Here is a 17,705-nt window from a genome sequence, read left to right as displayed (position 1 = left end):
CATGCAATACATCTATCTATTGGTCAAAAGCAACACAGCAGACAAGATGCTGCATAATGGACATATTAATTTATGCCAAAATCTACACATATAATGACCACACAAACCTTAATGAATCAACACACAATTAAACAGAAGGTCATTCATATTTATCTGGCGACAGTTTCTTGATTTCACATTAGCACAAAATTTGCTATGCAACTTATATTGCATTAGTCGTCAGATCACGAATCAAACTACACAGGAGATAGATAGAATTAAGCTCTAAAAATTGTGAATGCGTATGAATCAGACTGCCAGACCAATTGTTAATGGTCAATTGATTGCAATTTTTCCCCTTTAAATATGAAGGAGATAGTTCCACTCATTCGTTGGACTCAATCACTCTTCAGCGCGACTCATAATGGGTCCTTAATTCTTCGCTGATTAAATCTGAATAGTTATAAATGGTATTCGATGACTCTATGGGTAGCTTTTTATAGACTTAAAATGCCAAATCTCCCAGGACCGGTCAATAAGTAATAGTTACCACTGTATTGTCCACAACCCACGTGGCAATTTAGACAATTGCCCTTTGCGCTGGATAACCCTGCTATTAGCTATTTATGCATGTCACTTGTAATACTTTGAATAGGTGCGTTTCCACATAATTGTGTCAAAACACATTTTGTATGGTGGTGGTTATATGTGTTTTTGATGATTGCAGGTAAAAAAGAAGTTTTGTATAAAGTAATCTTAATCTTATCCTAATATCATGGTCCAATACTTATGCTCTCTCTCTCTTCAGCCAAGATTGAAATTGATACTTTGAATTGTTTTCGGGTTTATTTTGATTGACTTGACAATACATTTGTTGGGAAAATAGCAATATTTAGCTTTTAATGTTTTTTGTCACAATGATGTTTCCTAACATTATTTATGATTTTCCCACTTCAAATGCAGCCAGAATAGAAGATTTGGCATGAATCTTTTGAGACACAAGAAAATGTTACAACCTAAACTATCACAAAATTGTAGTTATCTGTAATGATACTTACACCATTTCTTTAAATCACTTTGTGTACACATTCAAAATGAATAAATCCACAATCAGCCTCACAAGTCTCTGTTATTTTTTTCACTTTTGTCATAATGAAAATTCATTATAATCATTAAGCTTGTTTCTTATAATAATAGATAATAATAGTTTCTAGATAATTATATTTCAAACTTCTAAATATCCATTAAATAATGATCATTTGAAATTCATAATCACACAAAAAATTTCGTACTATCCTGTTTGACAAAAGAGAACTGATAGTTTTTGCATTATTAAAAAAAATGATATCGTTTGTAAGCCTGTGAAATTCACATTCACATAAAAAATGTCATATTTTAGTAATTTTCCAGACGAGAACATCTTTTTTGCAGTATCAAAAATACAATATATCTTGTACTCCTTGCATACATTCAAGGTCGAGCACATCTTTTCAAACACTTTGTTATTCCTATAACTGTGTTACTTTGCTGTTAGGAAATATGTTATGATGTTGATGTTATATTCTGAAAGCAATTTAGTAATTTTAGACTGTGAATAGCACCAGGAATAGCAATGTTGTTATCCAATTGACCCAATATCTAGTACCTTGACCTAGTTGAAATGCACAGAAAATGCACACCGATAATTAAAAGTTTCTGTACTATACAAGTCTTGGCTAGATTCAAGATTTGGGTGTTCTGAAAAAAATAAGCAATCTTTACTACTTCTTGATGGTCACTATCTAATCATGTTGACATGGTCATTGGATATTCACATCTTAGCTAATTATATTTGGCCCTTTTAATACATTACATTTCCAGACACAGTTTGTCATACCATTTCTTATTCATTTTTTCCTGGAATATATGCAATCCAGATTAGTTTTCAAAACAAATTCAAGTGTTCATATTTCCGATTCATTAGAAACAAATTATTAAAAAAAGTACTTTACTGCGGAAACACTTGACACATATTACTTGTCATATTCTCCTCCTCTCATCCCCGTGTTTCATTCATGAACCACTCAATGTTCACAAGTGTACCTTGTTGTTTCTCTATTTAGTCAAATCTATGTATGATGAGCTTACCTTCCATTCACAATGCATTCAAATTCCGCTATACTGGCTCTTTCCTTGATGACCAGGTTACTAGGAGGAACAACGATTTCTGGTACAACAGCTTCGTCACCTCCGCCTAAAAGAAGAATAGACACAAAAATAGTGTGAATAACATGCTTTTCACTTTTTCCCAAAAAACTATAGTTATATTTAGTATCAGGCACACATTAAAATTATTTTGGGAGATTGCAAATGCATGTTCATCTGCTGAAGAAAACAATTAAGTGTAAACTGTTAAGTAAGCAGCATCTACTGAAGATAGCAAGTATGTCCTATCTACTGCAGAAAGAAATATGTATTATTTACTAACCATATTACATGCATAATATCCACTGAAGATAGCTAGTGTGTATTATCTACTTAAGATAATGAGTGCATACTATCTAGTGAAGAAAGCAAGTGTGTTAGCTACTGATGAAATAAAAAGTGTTATCTACTATAGACAGCATGATTATTATCTACTGTAGAAAGTGTGTATTATTACATCTCATAAATATTCATGAGCAAATCATGCCACTTTATTGGTCAATCGCAAATAATACAACCTATTTCACTGTGCAATAGTTTTCCCTATCTACATGACAACATGGTTTATATCGGGGAAATATGGCAACTATTTGTGTATATTATCTACTGATATAGCACAAGTGTTTCATCTGCTAAAGATGTGTTATCTACTCAAGATAGTACATTTGTTCTATCTACTGAAGATAGCAAATATATGCTATCCAATGAAGATAACAGAAGCATATATGCTCTCAACTATAAGTATGTTATCTACTGAAGTTATAATGTACTCGACAAATCAGTCATGATGATTGCAACTTTGCTATCTACTGAAGACAGCATAAGCTATCTATTGAAAAGTGCTGCTTTAAAAATAAACGATACAACCCGCATTTGTGTAAATAATATTGCATAACTAATAGACATCAAAAACCCTCTTGATCAATTTAATACAACACAGTATCTGCACCTCAATATCTACGTCTTTCATTTCTTCATCATGTTGAAAACATCTTCCTTGTGTTTCATGGATTTGATTGTTTCTTATTTGCCTCCATCTCCTTAGCTCTCCTTAAAGCTTTGAAATATTTATACCTATGAACAACACCAAATCATGCATAAATTGACAAGAAAATAAATTTATGACAGGAACTCTAGATCACGTCAATGTTGGCTGTCTTCAGGGTGCTTTCCAATCCAGATTCAATGCACTGCAGTGATACATAGAGGCCAATATAAAAGTTGTGCAATTGCAGAAAATAATTTTGTCACAACATTTTTTGGCAAAATGTGCAGCAGTCAAGAATTACAACTCCCTGAAAAAGTTTGAGAGGAACGCGCAGTGGAAAACAGGAAAATTGCAGTGGAGAATATGTTGGACTAATCACTGGCGCTTACATGTGAATGCATTATGAACAACCTGGTTTAAAATAATTCGCACCAATCTGAATCTAAAATCATCATAGGATAGCCCCAAATGATAGACAATCTATTCATATGCGAGGAATGAATCACAATATACTTGTATGCTAGACATTACATTTCTCAAGATCATCATATTGGAATACAAATTAGGCAAGACAATAACACTTTGTGTCAAAATTGGAACACTATTTCAAGTGTCCCCTTTAGTAACAGATGGACTGAGTAGTCAAACTATATAGGTATATTTTCTGCTAAAATATATTAGAGAGTGAAAAAGATAGTATCCTGAAAACTGTAGAAATGGTTGAAATTTGGTGAGAATCTGCAAATTCAAACTTAAAGCCATATTGCAACATTTCCATAATAAATTAGTACTTCTTTTTCATAAAATGTTAGCTTTACTGTCAGATATGTCCCCTTTTAAATTTCAGCCAAACAATCGAGGTAAAGCAAAGAAAAGTGGAATTTGCTATCAGCGCTGATGTCGCCAATAATGTCACTCCAACGGTAGTGCTACGGTACGGTCCTTTGATGTATGTTTGACCATCCCACAAGCCATGTACATACTGTGTTATGAACAGTGCGTACACGTTCGACTAATATCTCTATATTCTATCGTAATAATAAACCTTGTTCGGAAAGTTTATCAAAATTTTGACAAAACTACAACTCTTTAAGTCTTGATTTTTGCAGAGTATGTTAGTTTACTAAATGGATTACAATCATGTAAAAAACAGAATTTTGAAAAATATTGAGGGTGTCTTTGTCAGCAAATGTTATGGCTTTAAATAAGCAAAGATTCTTACATGAAAATGAGATGCAGTATTTATATTATCAGGGGCACTATGATGAGCCAAAATGACATAGTTGAATGACCTTTATTCAGTAATCACAGTATGAAAAATAACCTCTTAAGTTGTGGATGAGTTTTTGAAGTCATGAGGGTGCAAACATATGGATGTTTCAGATCTGTATCTTTCTTAACAGATTGGCAAAAAAACCTTTCTTTATTCAACACTAATTTCTATTATCCTCTAATGTTGCAACAAAATAAGTAAGTCTACAAGACCAAAAACTGTTCTAAAACATTAGACTAAATAACTCTTGTGAAATTCAAAACATAAAGTGAAAAAAAACCCTTTAGTCATACAATGGTCCCTGAAGTTTCATTGCAATGACCAAGTGGTGGCTATGCCATGACTAATCTTCAAAGGTGTGTGTTTTCAATGTTTCATGTGGATGTGACCATTAATTGTGTATGCATCCCTATGGCTAGGTTACCGTCGTCTTGACCCGTGTGGTATTGATATCAGGAGCTGTTTCACACTTTGAGGGTTTGGTTGATGCACAGGCATAACATAAGACGTTTTTGTCTGTCAAATGAAGGGGTAAATGAGTTGGTTTTGCAAAAGTTGAACAATGCATTCATGATTATTGATTTCACATCACAGGCATTATCATAGGTATGCTGCAGCCAGTATAACAGACAACTTAGATGTTAAATGAACAAAGTAAAATATTCAGTTATTGCGAGTGCAATAGAGTGCTTATTTGATTTTGTACTTATTCCATTTGGAACATGTAAAAACAATGCAATAAAGATGAGACTGCCAAAGAAGCACTTGAAGCACAAAAAGCACCATCATCAAAAGATGCAGTGCTACCAACTCAAAGGATCACATATCACATAATTCAAAACTATGGTAATTAGTCCCAAACTAAAAATGTTTGGTAGACTCCCAACCGTGCGATCTTACCTTTCCGATGTTGATTAAGATACTTTTGCTTCGATCCCGAGATCGGAAAAACCAATAGTCATTTTGTCCCACATAAATGAATAAATAACAAAACCCCGATCCCGAGTGGACTCACCCATCCGTGACGTCACACACGATAATCATCAACCTTATCCGACTTGGGCAGCCCCTACCGGCCAAACTCATAGGGGCGGCACAACTTAGGGATAATCAACATTGAAAGGTAAGATGGGGTTATTGAGTCTACCAAACATTTTTGTTTGGGACTATAACTCAGATAACCGGTCGATTTCATGTTGCCCCTATTGTTGATTAAGAGATTCTTGCATCAACATCTGAAAGATCGATCTAGCAAGTAACCGACGGATGGAGGTACAAGATTGGCCAGCATCTGATAAGGATCGGGAGAGTGGGTAGCATGGTAATCGCGAGGTCAAACTATTTCCCCCCCTCACGGCCGGGAAACCGAAAGACTACGTGAACAGACAAAAGCCCCTGAACTGAAAGTGCAGTGGTTAAGAATAGAAACACTGGTTCTTACCATTTGGAATTCTGACTGTCTGGAAAAACACCTGATACCCAACCATATGTTATCTCCAAGAACTGCCCTGGTGAACTTATCGCCTGGTTTCGTTGGTTTAAATTTTGTAGTAAACCGAGGATTGAAAGGATGACGGGTTCTTCCAGGACACAGCCTGACAAATCTCAATGGGGACCCCCGATGGTAGGCACAAAATGATGAGATAGATCTGGTTGAGTGGGCCTTGGGGCGAGCGTCTTTTGCCGCTCCCGAGTCCACTAACACCTGGACCAGCCACCGTTTCAGAGTCTATTAGCGGCTGGAATATGACCGGTTCGCGTGGGTGATAAATAAGCGGTCATGAGCCCTCTTAAGGTTTGTCATTCGGCCCAGGTAGTGTGTAGCGCCCACGGGCACCACAACCTGTCTTCTATTGTGACCCTGCCCAATACTGGGTAGGAAGAGGGCGGTGTCGGAATGTATTCTTCATTTTTGCAAGGAAATCCGGCACCTGAAACAGCGCTATCCGTTGAAACAGTTATGTGCACAAATACGGAGGCTGACTTAGAGACTGCGGGCAACTCTGCGCAGCGCAGTCCCGAAGCCAACGCCAGAAGAAAGGCCGCCTTAAGAGTGACGTATTTGGGGTCGCTTTGACAGGGGCTCAAAAGGGGACCCTTAATATACTCCAAGACTGTGTTGAGGTCCCATGGAGGGACCACCTTCCTTTCGGATCTAGCGCTTGTTGAACATACCAGAGGTCGAGAAGAAGACTTAGGGACCCATCTGAATTGATAGTCGACCCGTCTTCAAATCCCGATGAATCGAGAGAATGGCTGACTTGTAGTTGGCTATCGCTGCCTGCTGAAGTCCTGACCTGAACTTTTCTGTCAGAAAATCTGCCACCAGAGGCACAGGGGCTCTAGTGGGAGATGTATTTCTCTCATCGCACCATGCGTAGTAGGAGTTAAACGCTGACTATGGCATGACGGAGGGTAGACTCGTCTACCCCGGCGGCGAGAGAAGCAGCTTCTGATGAAAAGCCTCCCTCCGCCGAGACAATTCCTGATAAGGGCCATGCAGCTAACTGCAGGTGCTCTAGTGGTAGGCTTGGTACCTCTCCTCCGGGCATCCGGAGTAGATTTGGTAACTGGAGTAATCGCGGCGGTGCCGCTAGTAGATCCACCATTGGTCGAAACCACAGGTGTTTCGCCAGAACGGTGCTATCAGAATGACGTTGCAATCCTCCCTCCCGATCTTGGTCGCTACCCTTGCGAGCAGTGAGATCGGAGGGAAAGCATAGCAGTCATTCCTCCCCAGCCTGACGGACAGAGCGCCCACGGCGAATGCCTGTGGGTCTGCGACCCTCGAGCAGTTACCGGCAGCTGATGATTTCGATGAGATGCGAACAAATCTATCGAGGGGTGGTACATCACCCGAAGATCGCTCTGGGCGACCTGCGGAGCAAGGGACCATTCTGTAGGTCCCGACACCTTTCCTCGTGACAGATCGTCCGCGAGGATGTTGGTGACTCCGCTATGTGCATCGCTCTCAACGTAATCTGCCTGGCCTTGCACCACCCTATCAGGCGTGAAGTGCGTGCAGGCACAACCGTGGTGACCTGGTGCCCCCTTGTCTGTTGAGGTAGGCCACCACGGTTGTGTTGTCCGCTTGGACAACGATATGAGATCAGTCATCACCTTCTCGTCAAATGCTGGAGAGTATCTCCACTGCCCAAAGTTCGAGAAGGTTGATATGGAACTCCGTCTCCGTGTCATTCACCATAGGTCAGACTGAGTTATGGATGTGGCCCCCAGCCCAATTTGACTCTGGTGATATCTGTGGTCGTCACTCACGTGGACGTCAACACCGCCAGGTGCAGGAAACCTGACACCTTGAGTCAAATTGGGCTGATGGGTCATTCACCAGAGTTCCTCTCGCGCGATCTCAAGACATGAACCGCGAGGGATATTGTGTGTGACGTCACTGGGCCTGTAAAAGGCTAGAAGGTGTAGTTGTATAGGCCTCATGTGAAAACGGCAGTACGGTACGAGGTCTACCATACTGGCCATAAGGCCCACGGGTCCCACTCTGCCACAAGGGAAGGGCATGATTGACAAGGCCTGGACATTGTAGTAATCGGGGAGCGTACAGCACTGCCCCCCCGAACACGGGCTCAAGCCCAATAAGCAGACCCATACGCACAGTGGCTGTCGTGAGATGTAGTGGTATGATATCACCCAAAATATATATACAAAGGATGAAAAACTGAAAACCTTTGCTATAGATTTGTCAGGCTGGTCCCTTCGAAACCCAGTCGAACTCTTAGCAGTAACTCGTCATCAGAATTTACTAAAAGATATAACGATAGAGCACACCATGAACATAGCGATAATCACTCACCATACATGTATACACAGTACTGTACAAACATCTATTGTAACATACTAGTCTGCTATAGTTGTTTTCACACGTGAGAACAAAATAAAATGGGTATATACCTAAAGGAATTTATTTTGATAACGTGTGTCCCGTCATTCACCCTAACGGAAACACTATACAAGCTAAGTTTTTGGATCGTTTTGTCACTTTTCTAGTCGAAAAATGTCGTCAAAACTATCTCCCTAGCGTACTATACTGGTTGGTTTTTACCTCAGTGTAACAAACAAACTGTATATCTCGTCCTTTGGTTCGTAATGATACTTAGCGTTGGCAGAGAAAAATCCACACGTCTATCTCATCTAGAAACCAAGGAGGATAAGGGATGATTATCGTGTGTGACGTCACCGGATGGGTGAGTCCACTCGGGGGATCGGGGGTTTTTTGTTGTTTATTCATTTATGTGGGACAAAATGACTATTGGTTTTTCCCGCATCTCGGGATCGATGCAAGAAGTATCTTCATCAACATCGGGAACGGAACGAGCGACGGGTGTACTGAGTCTGCCTATTCCAGAATTACTAAGACATTTCTTAACATAACTAGCTTCCCAATTTCAACTCCAGACTAATAACATACTGGTGATAGTCAGTGAATTGTAATATTTAGGGTGGCACAGGGGATCTAAATTTGACTCAGTTGAAGTTGATATCACTAGGGTCTCATAAGTCATCATGAGGGAGGACACAGTTCTTATACATTCATACACCATGTACAATGATCTTTGAATGTTTGGTGACAAAACTCATACTCCACAACTATTGAGGGCAAATATTGAGGTTTGATTGTTAAATGGAGGATATTGAATTATGAGACATTATGGCTAGTAGTGCTATAAGCCATAATATTCTCATACCCAATGATGTTGACATAGCACAAAACTGACCTTCTGATGTTTACTGGGTGTGGATTATTGTACCTCATTCATTCAAAGTCCATCTTATTGGTGTGGAAGCCCATTGGTATTACAGAACTGTGGCTTGACAGATGAGCATGTTGAATCATCTTTATTTTACAACACATTTTTCAAGTCAACATTATACCAGGTATATACCAAGTGAATTTACTCTGGTGATATCTGTGTGTTCACAGTCATTCACCCATTCTAGGTTAATGGAACGCATGCTTTTGTCATTTGTACTATTGGAAAATGATACATTTTTAAACCTATGATGTTTTTCACATTTCTTTATTTGCTTTATCCTAGCATAACAATTATAAACACACATATTATTATATACGAGTGTACGTATGTGGCATGCCAATAGCAATTGGAGAAACCCAGCATTATACTAGGTCAAAATGAACTGAACAAAAAATGATTAAAGTGAAAAATTATTGATACAGAAATAACATTTTTGCAATACCATCTTTTAACAGTACCAGAACATTGACTAAAAATTTAGCTTAATTAAGTATAATGAAATCAGCATAAAATGTCACAATGTTACTATGTTAGCAAGAATTGTTGAATGTCCGCTTGACCAAATTGATATTTACATGACAGAACAACAATTCCAGTTGGGTATATTTTTGAAAAGGGTACTATAAACAACATACCCATAAAGATAGAAAGACAGACACATATACCTAGAAAAGAACCAGCATGAAAATATACAATAACAGTTTAATCACATGATATAAATATTTGACCATTTAAATTTGCATTATATAAGGAAGAAGACTTTATAAAAACGAATTAAATCGTAATAAAACAGGTTATCAATCTAATCTAATGATCCAACCTACCCATTAGCGACCCCATTATCAACTAGCCATCTAAATGCATTTGACAAATGCATAACATGGTCAGTTGAAAAACACATTCTCATTACATTAGCAATACGTGTGGGTAATTACAACTTTGCTACTAAAAAACAACCCAAATTCATTCTCTTTCTCCTTCACAGTGTAACACTCTCCTGCCTTATAAATAAACCAAGCCATGGGATGGTGCATGTTAAGGTCACACAGAGTATTCCCCATCTATACCCTTACTTCAAATTTTAAGGCCTCTAGGGAAAGCACCATAACCTGGATAAATCGCTGGGATTATCTCAATTTCATTAAGCCGCCTGAAACCACGAACGACACTAAATTTATTGGCATTATCGTCAGGTGTAATTCGGACATGCGACACCTCAACTTGCTCTTAAGCAGCGCTTGAGATGCTATCCAACAAGCAAGCAAGCTGATTGTAACTTGTTTAATAGCAGTACCTGGGCAATTCCCGTTTTGTGATTTATCTTTTTTAGACACGCCTTAGTGACTTGGGTTAGATAGATGACATCATTCTAGGGAGGCGAGGCTTGAGTCGGAGCTTTTAAAATGCCCCTAGGGAGCCCTACAACCTGTATAATTGAAAGGATTATCTTGATTTCATTAACCTGCTAGGAGAACTCCCTCTGGCAAATTTGTGGGTATTATTTGCATCATTTTAACGACCAAATCTTGTATCATTAAATATACACTCAGTCAGTCTTATTTTTGCTGTTGTGTGAATGTGCAAATCTTTTGTTCTATACTAGGAGCTGCATATAGAAAACATGGGTAAAAATTTGCTACATTAAATTTTCACATAAAAAAAAAGATGGAATGTGTAAATTCAAAGCCACAAACCCTTTTCTTGTATTTGATATTAATTAAAACACATATTTTGATACAACATTCTTCCATTATGTTCTTCATGCACATCTTCACCTTTTGAATCAAATTTGTTGAATATTTTTTGATGCCACACATCGGAAAGCCTCAGGGCATAACCTCTGGTCTATACAACATTTAAGAGTTTATGCTGATATATTGACAAATACAGTAATAGTGACATATCTTTTGTTGAACTTGTAACAATTGGTATCTGTACCATGGATCAAACAGCAGCAAACCCCCATATACAGTCAACATTAATGGGTATATTTTCACGGGAAAATTTTCTGGACACGTGACCAATGCGTATCAATGTAAGAGTAACTTCGAGCCTGATCTCTGACCCCGGCGGTGACCAAGCTATTCAAGTCTTAGTAATTTTAAATTGGAACAGTATTCTTGGGCGCAATTTCGATAGAAATTTGTGTATTGCAAATTTATTGAATATCATGCAATCAGGCCCGTACGCAGGGGGGGTGCGACCACACCTCCCCAAATTTGCAAAAGTATACAAAAAGTCCCAAAATTGAAGAATTTTGCGAGCGTTGCGAGCCCAAAAAATCAGGTTTTTTACGCTTTTTTGGTCAAAAAAGGTCCAAGTTTTTGGGGAAAAGTCCACTTTTCACAAAATCGCCCCACCCCTTTGGAAAAAAGTCCACTTTTTCAAAATCAGCACCCCCAAAAAAAATCCTGCGTCACGGGCCTGCATGCAATCTTAATTTCTTCACAATATCATCAAAACGTAATTTCAAAAATATCTACCTACGGAAAAAAATATTTATCTACGGAAACTCTTACCACAATATTTTTAACTTGCGACAAGTTACTTATTTTGCATCAAAGGAGGAATTCTTCTTATTCAAATACATTGGAAGACCACACGCTGTGCTCGGGGTCACATTCCATAATGCTAATATTAATATGTCTGCGCCCATGGGTGTCACGTGTCCAGAAAATTTTCCGGTGAAAATGTACCTATTAATAATTCTGACTGATATACACCAATGTGTCCTGTGAGGCCAGTCCCACATGTCTGTTTATGTCTGCATGTCAAGGCATTAAATATCCCAGAAGAATTGGAGGGGGGAATAACAAATTCTATGTTCACTCCACTCACTGTTCACTCATTGTACTTCACATTTGCATGAAAACATATTGAAATTCACAGCTTCAATTGACACATACATTCTGCCAGTTGTTGTTTACAACAATCCGGAAATTAGAAATTGAAAATTCAATATACTCCAAATCAGAAAATGTTTCTTTTGTAGAATTTCCAAAACATTTGTAGAATTCCTAAAACATTTTACATTTGTTCAAAATTAAATATATTTATCAAAATATTTTGCTTACGAGACAAGACAGTGAAATCTGGATTTCTAGTAATTAAAATGGAAAAAAAGCCTGGAATTTTGAAAGCTGGTATATTTTGAACCCTGCAACTGGTATGGCGTGGCTCTGCTTATTTTCTAAAATTGTTCTGTCATACAACACTGTACAAAAAAGCAACAATTGGCGTTCTTCGTGAGGAAAGAAATCTTTTAAGAAAGAAAAGCTTTTAAATTAATTAAAATAGCTCTATTGCGAAATGATGAAATTTGACACCAAGGAGAAAGAGGAAAAAATGCTAATATTAAATACTAAAGTAGCATGAATGGATTGGATTAGACAAAAGCTAGGTTTGTGTATCACTGTATCTGACAATAGAATGAACCCTACCTAGAGGGAAATTGCCGGTGTAACTATATAGGCAAGCTTTTGAGTCTCAATACATGGAAAAAAGAGAGAAATTTACACTGAAAATGTATTAGTGATATATTTTTTGTTGTTTTTTAGGGTTGCAGCTGATTTGACCATATAGTTGAACAATTTATACATCTACAAACTCTTTCCTCTTCATCTCTGCCTGTGTGGTCTGTCAGTCTGCCCCGTGTCCAGTCTTTTTGTCCGTCTCTCTTTTTCTCATGTCTCATTCTGTTTATGTCTCTCTTCATCTGCTTCTTAACAGACACACACAAGAATACAAATGATCATCTATGATGTATCTGTGCCTATGACTCTTTCTCTGCATACCAGTCTAACTCATCTCTTTCTCCCTTAACATCCCTTCTTACACCATCTGTCTGTCTGTCTGTCTGTCAGGGTGGGACTGTGGGGTGTCTTTTTCTGTCTGTGTCTCTGATTTCTCTCTACTAGACACACACATGAGTTAATCATATATATGCTGTATGAAAATTAATATAGTGAGTAAAGTAACACAGTCATGTTCCATGCATGCACACTGTGAATGCTGTCTACAGTAGATAGCAATATATGCAAGTTCATTGTAACGAGCGTTAATTTTGATAAATGAGCATGCTACACTTCAAATTCCAGTCCTTCCTTCATAACGAGTGTATTGACCTTTCTACTAGTTTAATAATAAAACATATGATGATGTTTTATCACTTTACTAAGAAAATACTACAACTGTCAGAAATAAGGCCCGACTTCTCTGATTTTCCCCTAATTGGATTTATGTATTTGGTTTATTGGAGAACTAATCATCTATTTTTAAATCGGGTGATTCATTGGCTTAATTAAGCCATAATTGGGCTCCAATTAAATTGGAAGGAGGGAAGGAGCAGAGATGATGATTGAGATAGTGAGAGGGAGATGAGGAGAAAGGCAGGGACTGTAAAAGAGAGAACATAATGGGTAAGTGAAGGAAGAGAATTGGCATGGTTGAAAGATGTAAGAGCCGAAGTGTCGGTGTAATTAGAGGAGATAGTATATGCAAGGATTCAGGGATAAGGAATTAAGTTAATGGTTATTTTTTGGTAAGGGTTAGTAAAGGGTTAGGCTCTATAAAATGAATCACTTTTTTGTAGTTTTTGTGGTGTTATACCCCTAAGAACCTTCAAATCCCATCATTTCTCCAAGAATCTGTTACAACTGCTAACCATGGCAATTTTGCATTGTCAAGAAAAAACATTAAAACCTTCCAGACGAGAACCAAATAAAAACAACAATTATGTGGCCTTAGTACGTATGGTATTGAAGTTATGGGGTTATGGCTTGTACCAGGTGTGATGGTTGTAGAAAACTAATCCCTACACAGAAAATATAGCAAAATATGCACATTATATTATCCCACGGGCATCAAGTCTTTACAAGCAATTAATGTGTTATTGTGAAGCATTTCTACCTATTACAACTTATGATGCTTTGTTTTAAATTAATACATAGTTGCACAACTAGAAACCATTACTTTCCCTACTGCTCATTTAAACAACCCTATTCCATTGTACTATTACCCACTTCATCAACCTTCAACATTTCACTAGAGACAATTTACAATACTCATTTTTTGTTTATTTAAACCAACCTAAGAGAATTGTACATTAATGCTCAACTACTACACCAAATAAGAATCGTATGTGTGACGATGTTTGCCAATGTAACTGAAAATTGCAGTGAAGTACATATGTAACAATATGAGCAAACATCATGGTATTGACACAATTGAATGAGATGTGGGATTGCACAATATGTGCACTGCAAAGGGAGCATAATTAAAGGCCTATCTCTAATTTGCTATGGCAGAAAATCTATAAAAATCTGATTTTGCAATTTTCCACCAAGTTTTTTGCATTTTTGTAAGGTGTAAAATTGTGGTAACATACTCTGGGAGTGATAGGATGGACACCTCAATTCACCACTGCTGTTTTCTGCCATTTTGAAAAGATCTTTATCCTCTATTTTTAAGTTACTCATAATAATTTCAAATACATACATATAAACAACGCTTAATATAGTGCATTTCCAAAAAATGAGCAATGCGCTTTACATGCAACAAAAAATAAATAAATGAGAAACGAAATGATCACAGCAATGCAGAAAAAGTGAAACATATGCAATCAAAAACAACTAGTACAAGTGGGTTTTTAAATTGGCTTTAAAGGCACTAACAGTGGGTGACGAACGGATGGTTATAGGAAGGTCATTCAACAAGACACTGAAAGCTCAATCGCCGAACCTCCCTGGCGAACCTCCTGTTGTATTTCAGAGTCGCAAGACGGTTTACATCCAGAGCTGAGCGAGACCTTGTTTTAATGGTTTGTGAAATACACTGCTCAAAATTATTAAAGGATCAAGCTCATTTATTCACATTTTGTAAATCCTGTGAGTATAATTTTATTCAGTAATGTTCAGGCAACTGAATACAGCACTACCAAATACTGAAGTGCCATGACTGTGAAAAACACTTTGGTCACCACCATGAGAACAGAAAAGAAAGAAAGAATACAGTACAAGATTATCTGTTTCTGATCCTTTAATTATTTTGAGTAGAAGTTCACAGAGATCACTGTTGAATAAGCCAAATCAGCATTAAAATTCATAGTGTGTTGTGGGACAGTTTGTGCAGTTTTGGGACACTTTGCACTATTGAGAAAATTGTTTTTTGGGAGAACAAAATATTATTTAACATGTTTTGCAAGTCTAACTAGAATAAGAAAAAATTAAACAAAAATGGTGCTTTCATAAATAAATTATTTTTAATTATAACATTATTACAATACTAAATGAATGAATAATAATTTACAGCAATTTCCCCGATAGGTTAGAGCTCAAAGTGAAAACTGCTTGGGGAAAACCGGAAGTTACAATGTCGATTGGGCTTATTACAACTAGTAGGAATCTGACATTGAAGCTTACCACCATTTACATCTTTTCAAACCAATGTATAATAATCAAGTAGCATGCATTTTTATTCAAGTTATTTTATCATGTTTGACTCAGACTGCTATGTCAAGTGCCACACACTTAGTGTAATGGCAGGTAGCATTGAAGTAGGCCAATTTTTGGAACAAATTTTCATGTGATTTGGCTCAAAAATCAAAACTATCTAATTAGTAATAATTGATGTTAAAAATTTTCACTTCAAGATAAGCAACTGACCTGTGAGTCATTTCCCAAGATCATGTCTTTATTTGCCGAAAATTATGACAATTTCATAATGAATGGCTTGGTTCTCCTTGAAGAAGCAAAAATGGAAACTGGAAACTGATTCATCTTAAATTTGACTCTAGGACTAGGAGCTGCTTAAATATTTAACTTGAAGTCCCAGGGAGAGATACATGTACCTTTTCACAGATGATTGCGAATTGCAATATACCACTTTATCATTATACTTGGCACAATAAATAATTAATTCCATGAAAATAATATGCCACTTTGTCATATTCTTGATGGGAATGCTATATACAAAAGACGCATTGATCATCTTCGCATATTTTGTGCATTGTCTTCTAACGTAACTTATGGTATAAATGGAAGTAACAATGTGCGGTATACACAAAAGGACTGGTTCAATTTATAATAAATTACTTTTGCAATGAAGCAATTTGGCACATGCTCTTTAACAGCCTTTTTTGGAGCACTAGGCTGACATTGGCTTTCTTTTTGGAGCACTAGGCTGACATGGCTTTCTTTTTGGAGCACTAGGCTGACATGGCTTTCTTTTTGGAGCATTAGGCTGACATAGCTTTAGGCAGCATCACTCATTACAACACTGGCAAATTACTGTCTTCCATCTGAATCTTTTATTTTGTGAATTTAGTTATTACTTAAAAATTACAAATTCCTATTTTTTTGTTCTATCAATGTGCCCAAGCTTCTTGTCCATTCAAAATGACACACAAGATGAGCACAGGCAACTCCTTCACACAGGCCTGGAAATAAGTCAGTCTGAACCAGGAGCCAAACATTTGGAAAAGCGGCTCCTGGTCCTGTAATTTTCTAGTGAACCAGGAGCCATTTTTAAAGAGCCAGGAGTCATTTTTCTGAAAGTATCAAAATGCTTATTTTTGTTATTTCTACAGCTTTCGATACTCACCTAGTCACCTGAGACGTTTAGATCCATGTTATTTGTTTTAATCTTATTATATTTTAACAAATAACAAGTTATAACAATGTTATTATATCTGAACAGACAAGTTAAAAACCATGAGTCTTATTTATTTTATTTTATTTTGTTTGAGTCTCATTTATTTTATTTTATTTTATTTTATTTTATTTTATTTTATTTTATTTTATTTTATTTTATTTTTTTTTTTTTTTTTTTTTTTTTTTTTTTTTTTTTTTTTTATTTTTTGTTCTTTTCTATTTTATTCTAGATATTTTAATTTTATTCTATTAATATCTGTGAATCTAATGACTAAAATCAGGGCTCAATTTGGCCTTACCCGTTTTTTTTCATGATTTTAGGAAAATTGTAAAAAAAAATCTAGAAACAACCATCGGCAAAATTCAAGATGGCCGCCTTCATGATCGCGATCATCGTGATCACCTAACCAGAAAACAAGGCAAAATACTGCCAAAATTATGAGCCCTGAAGGCAAATATCAAGGAAAATTGGCAAAATATTAGGTAAAAGATACTGCATTTTGTTGAAAATACATTGGAAATGGGCACTATTTTGAGTGGAAATGAGCTTGCCTGACGAAGTTTTACTGGGCCATTTCCTGAGCACTGAACTTGACAAAATGGAGTAATACTGGTCATACAGCTGTATATACCAGGCGCAAAATACAGATTTTCTCTGGCGCCTGGGCGTGTAATTCTGGTTGGATCCAGGCGTCAAAACTCGGTAACCGTAGGGTAAAAATCGCTCTGCACCTGCTTGTTTCCAGGCTTGCCTTCACACCATCACCCATGCAGGTGAGTGACCACACAAATCATCCTCCCTCACACAACCTGTCTAATTGATAACACCTACATCATATTTCCTTCCT

The 17,705-nt window shown here is 37.1% G+C and overlaps 1 protein-coding gene across 1 annotated transcript in view; it reads right to left on the bottom strand.

Moving 5' to 3' along the window:
- LOC140163690 (protein sidekick-2-like) overlaps positions 1-17,705 on the bottom strand; it is a 385,021-nt gene that overhangs the window by 202,608 nt on the left and 164,708 nt on the right. The window contains exon 5 of the mRNA XM_072187006.1: positions 2,107-2,212. Within this exon, the coding sequence (XP_072043107.1) occupies positions 2,107-2,212 (106 nt within the window). The remainder of the gene's footprint in view (positions 1-2,106; positions 2,213-17,705) is intronic.

The sequence above is a fragment of the Amphiura filiformis genome, chromosome 11, assembly GCF_039555335.1.
Source record: "Amphiura filiformis chromosome 11, Afil_fr2py, whole genome shotgun sequence".
NCBI classification, from domain to species: domain Eukaryota; kingdom Metazoa; phylum Echinodermata; class Ophiuroidea; order Amphilepidida; family Amphiuridae; genus Amphiura; species Amphiura filiformis.
Note: the sequence above shows the minus strand (reverse complement) of the source record. Positions and strands in the feature narration are given on the sequence as shown.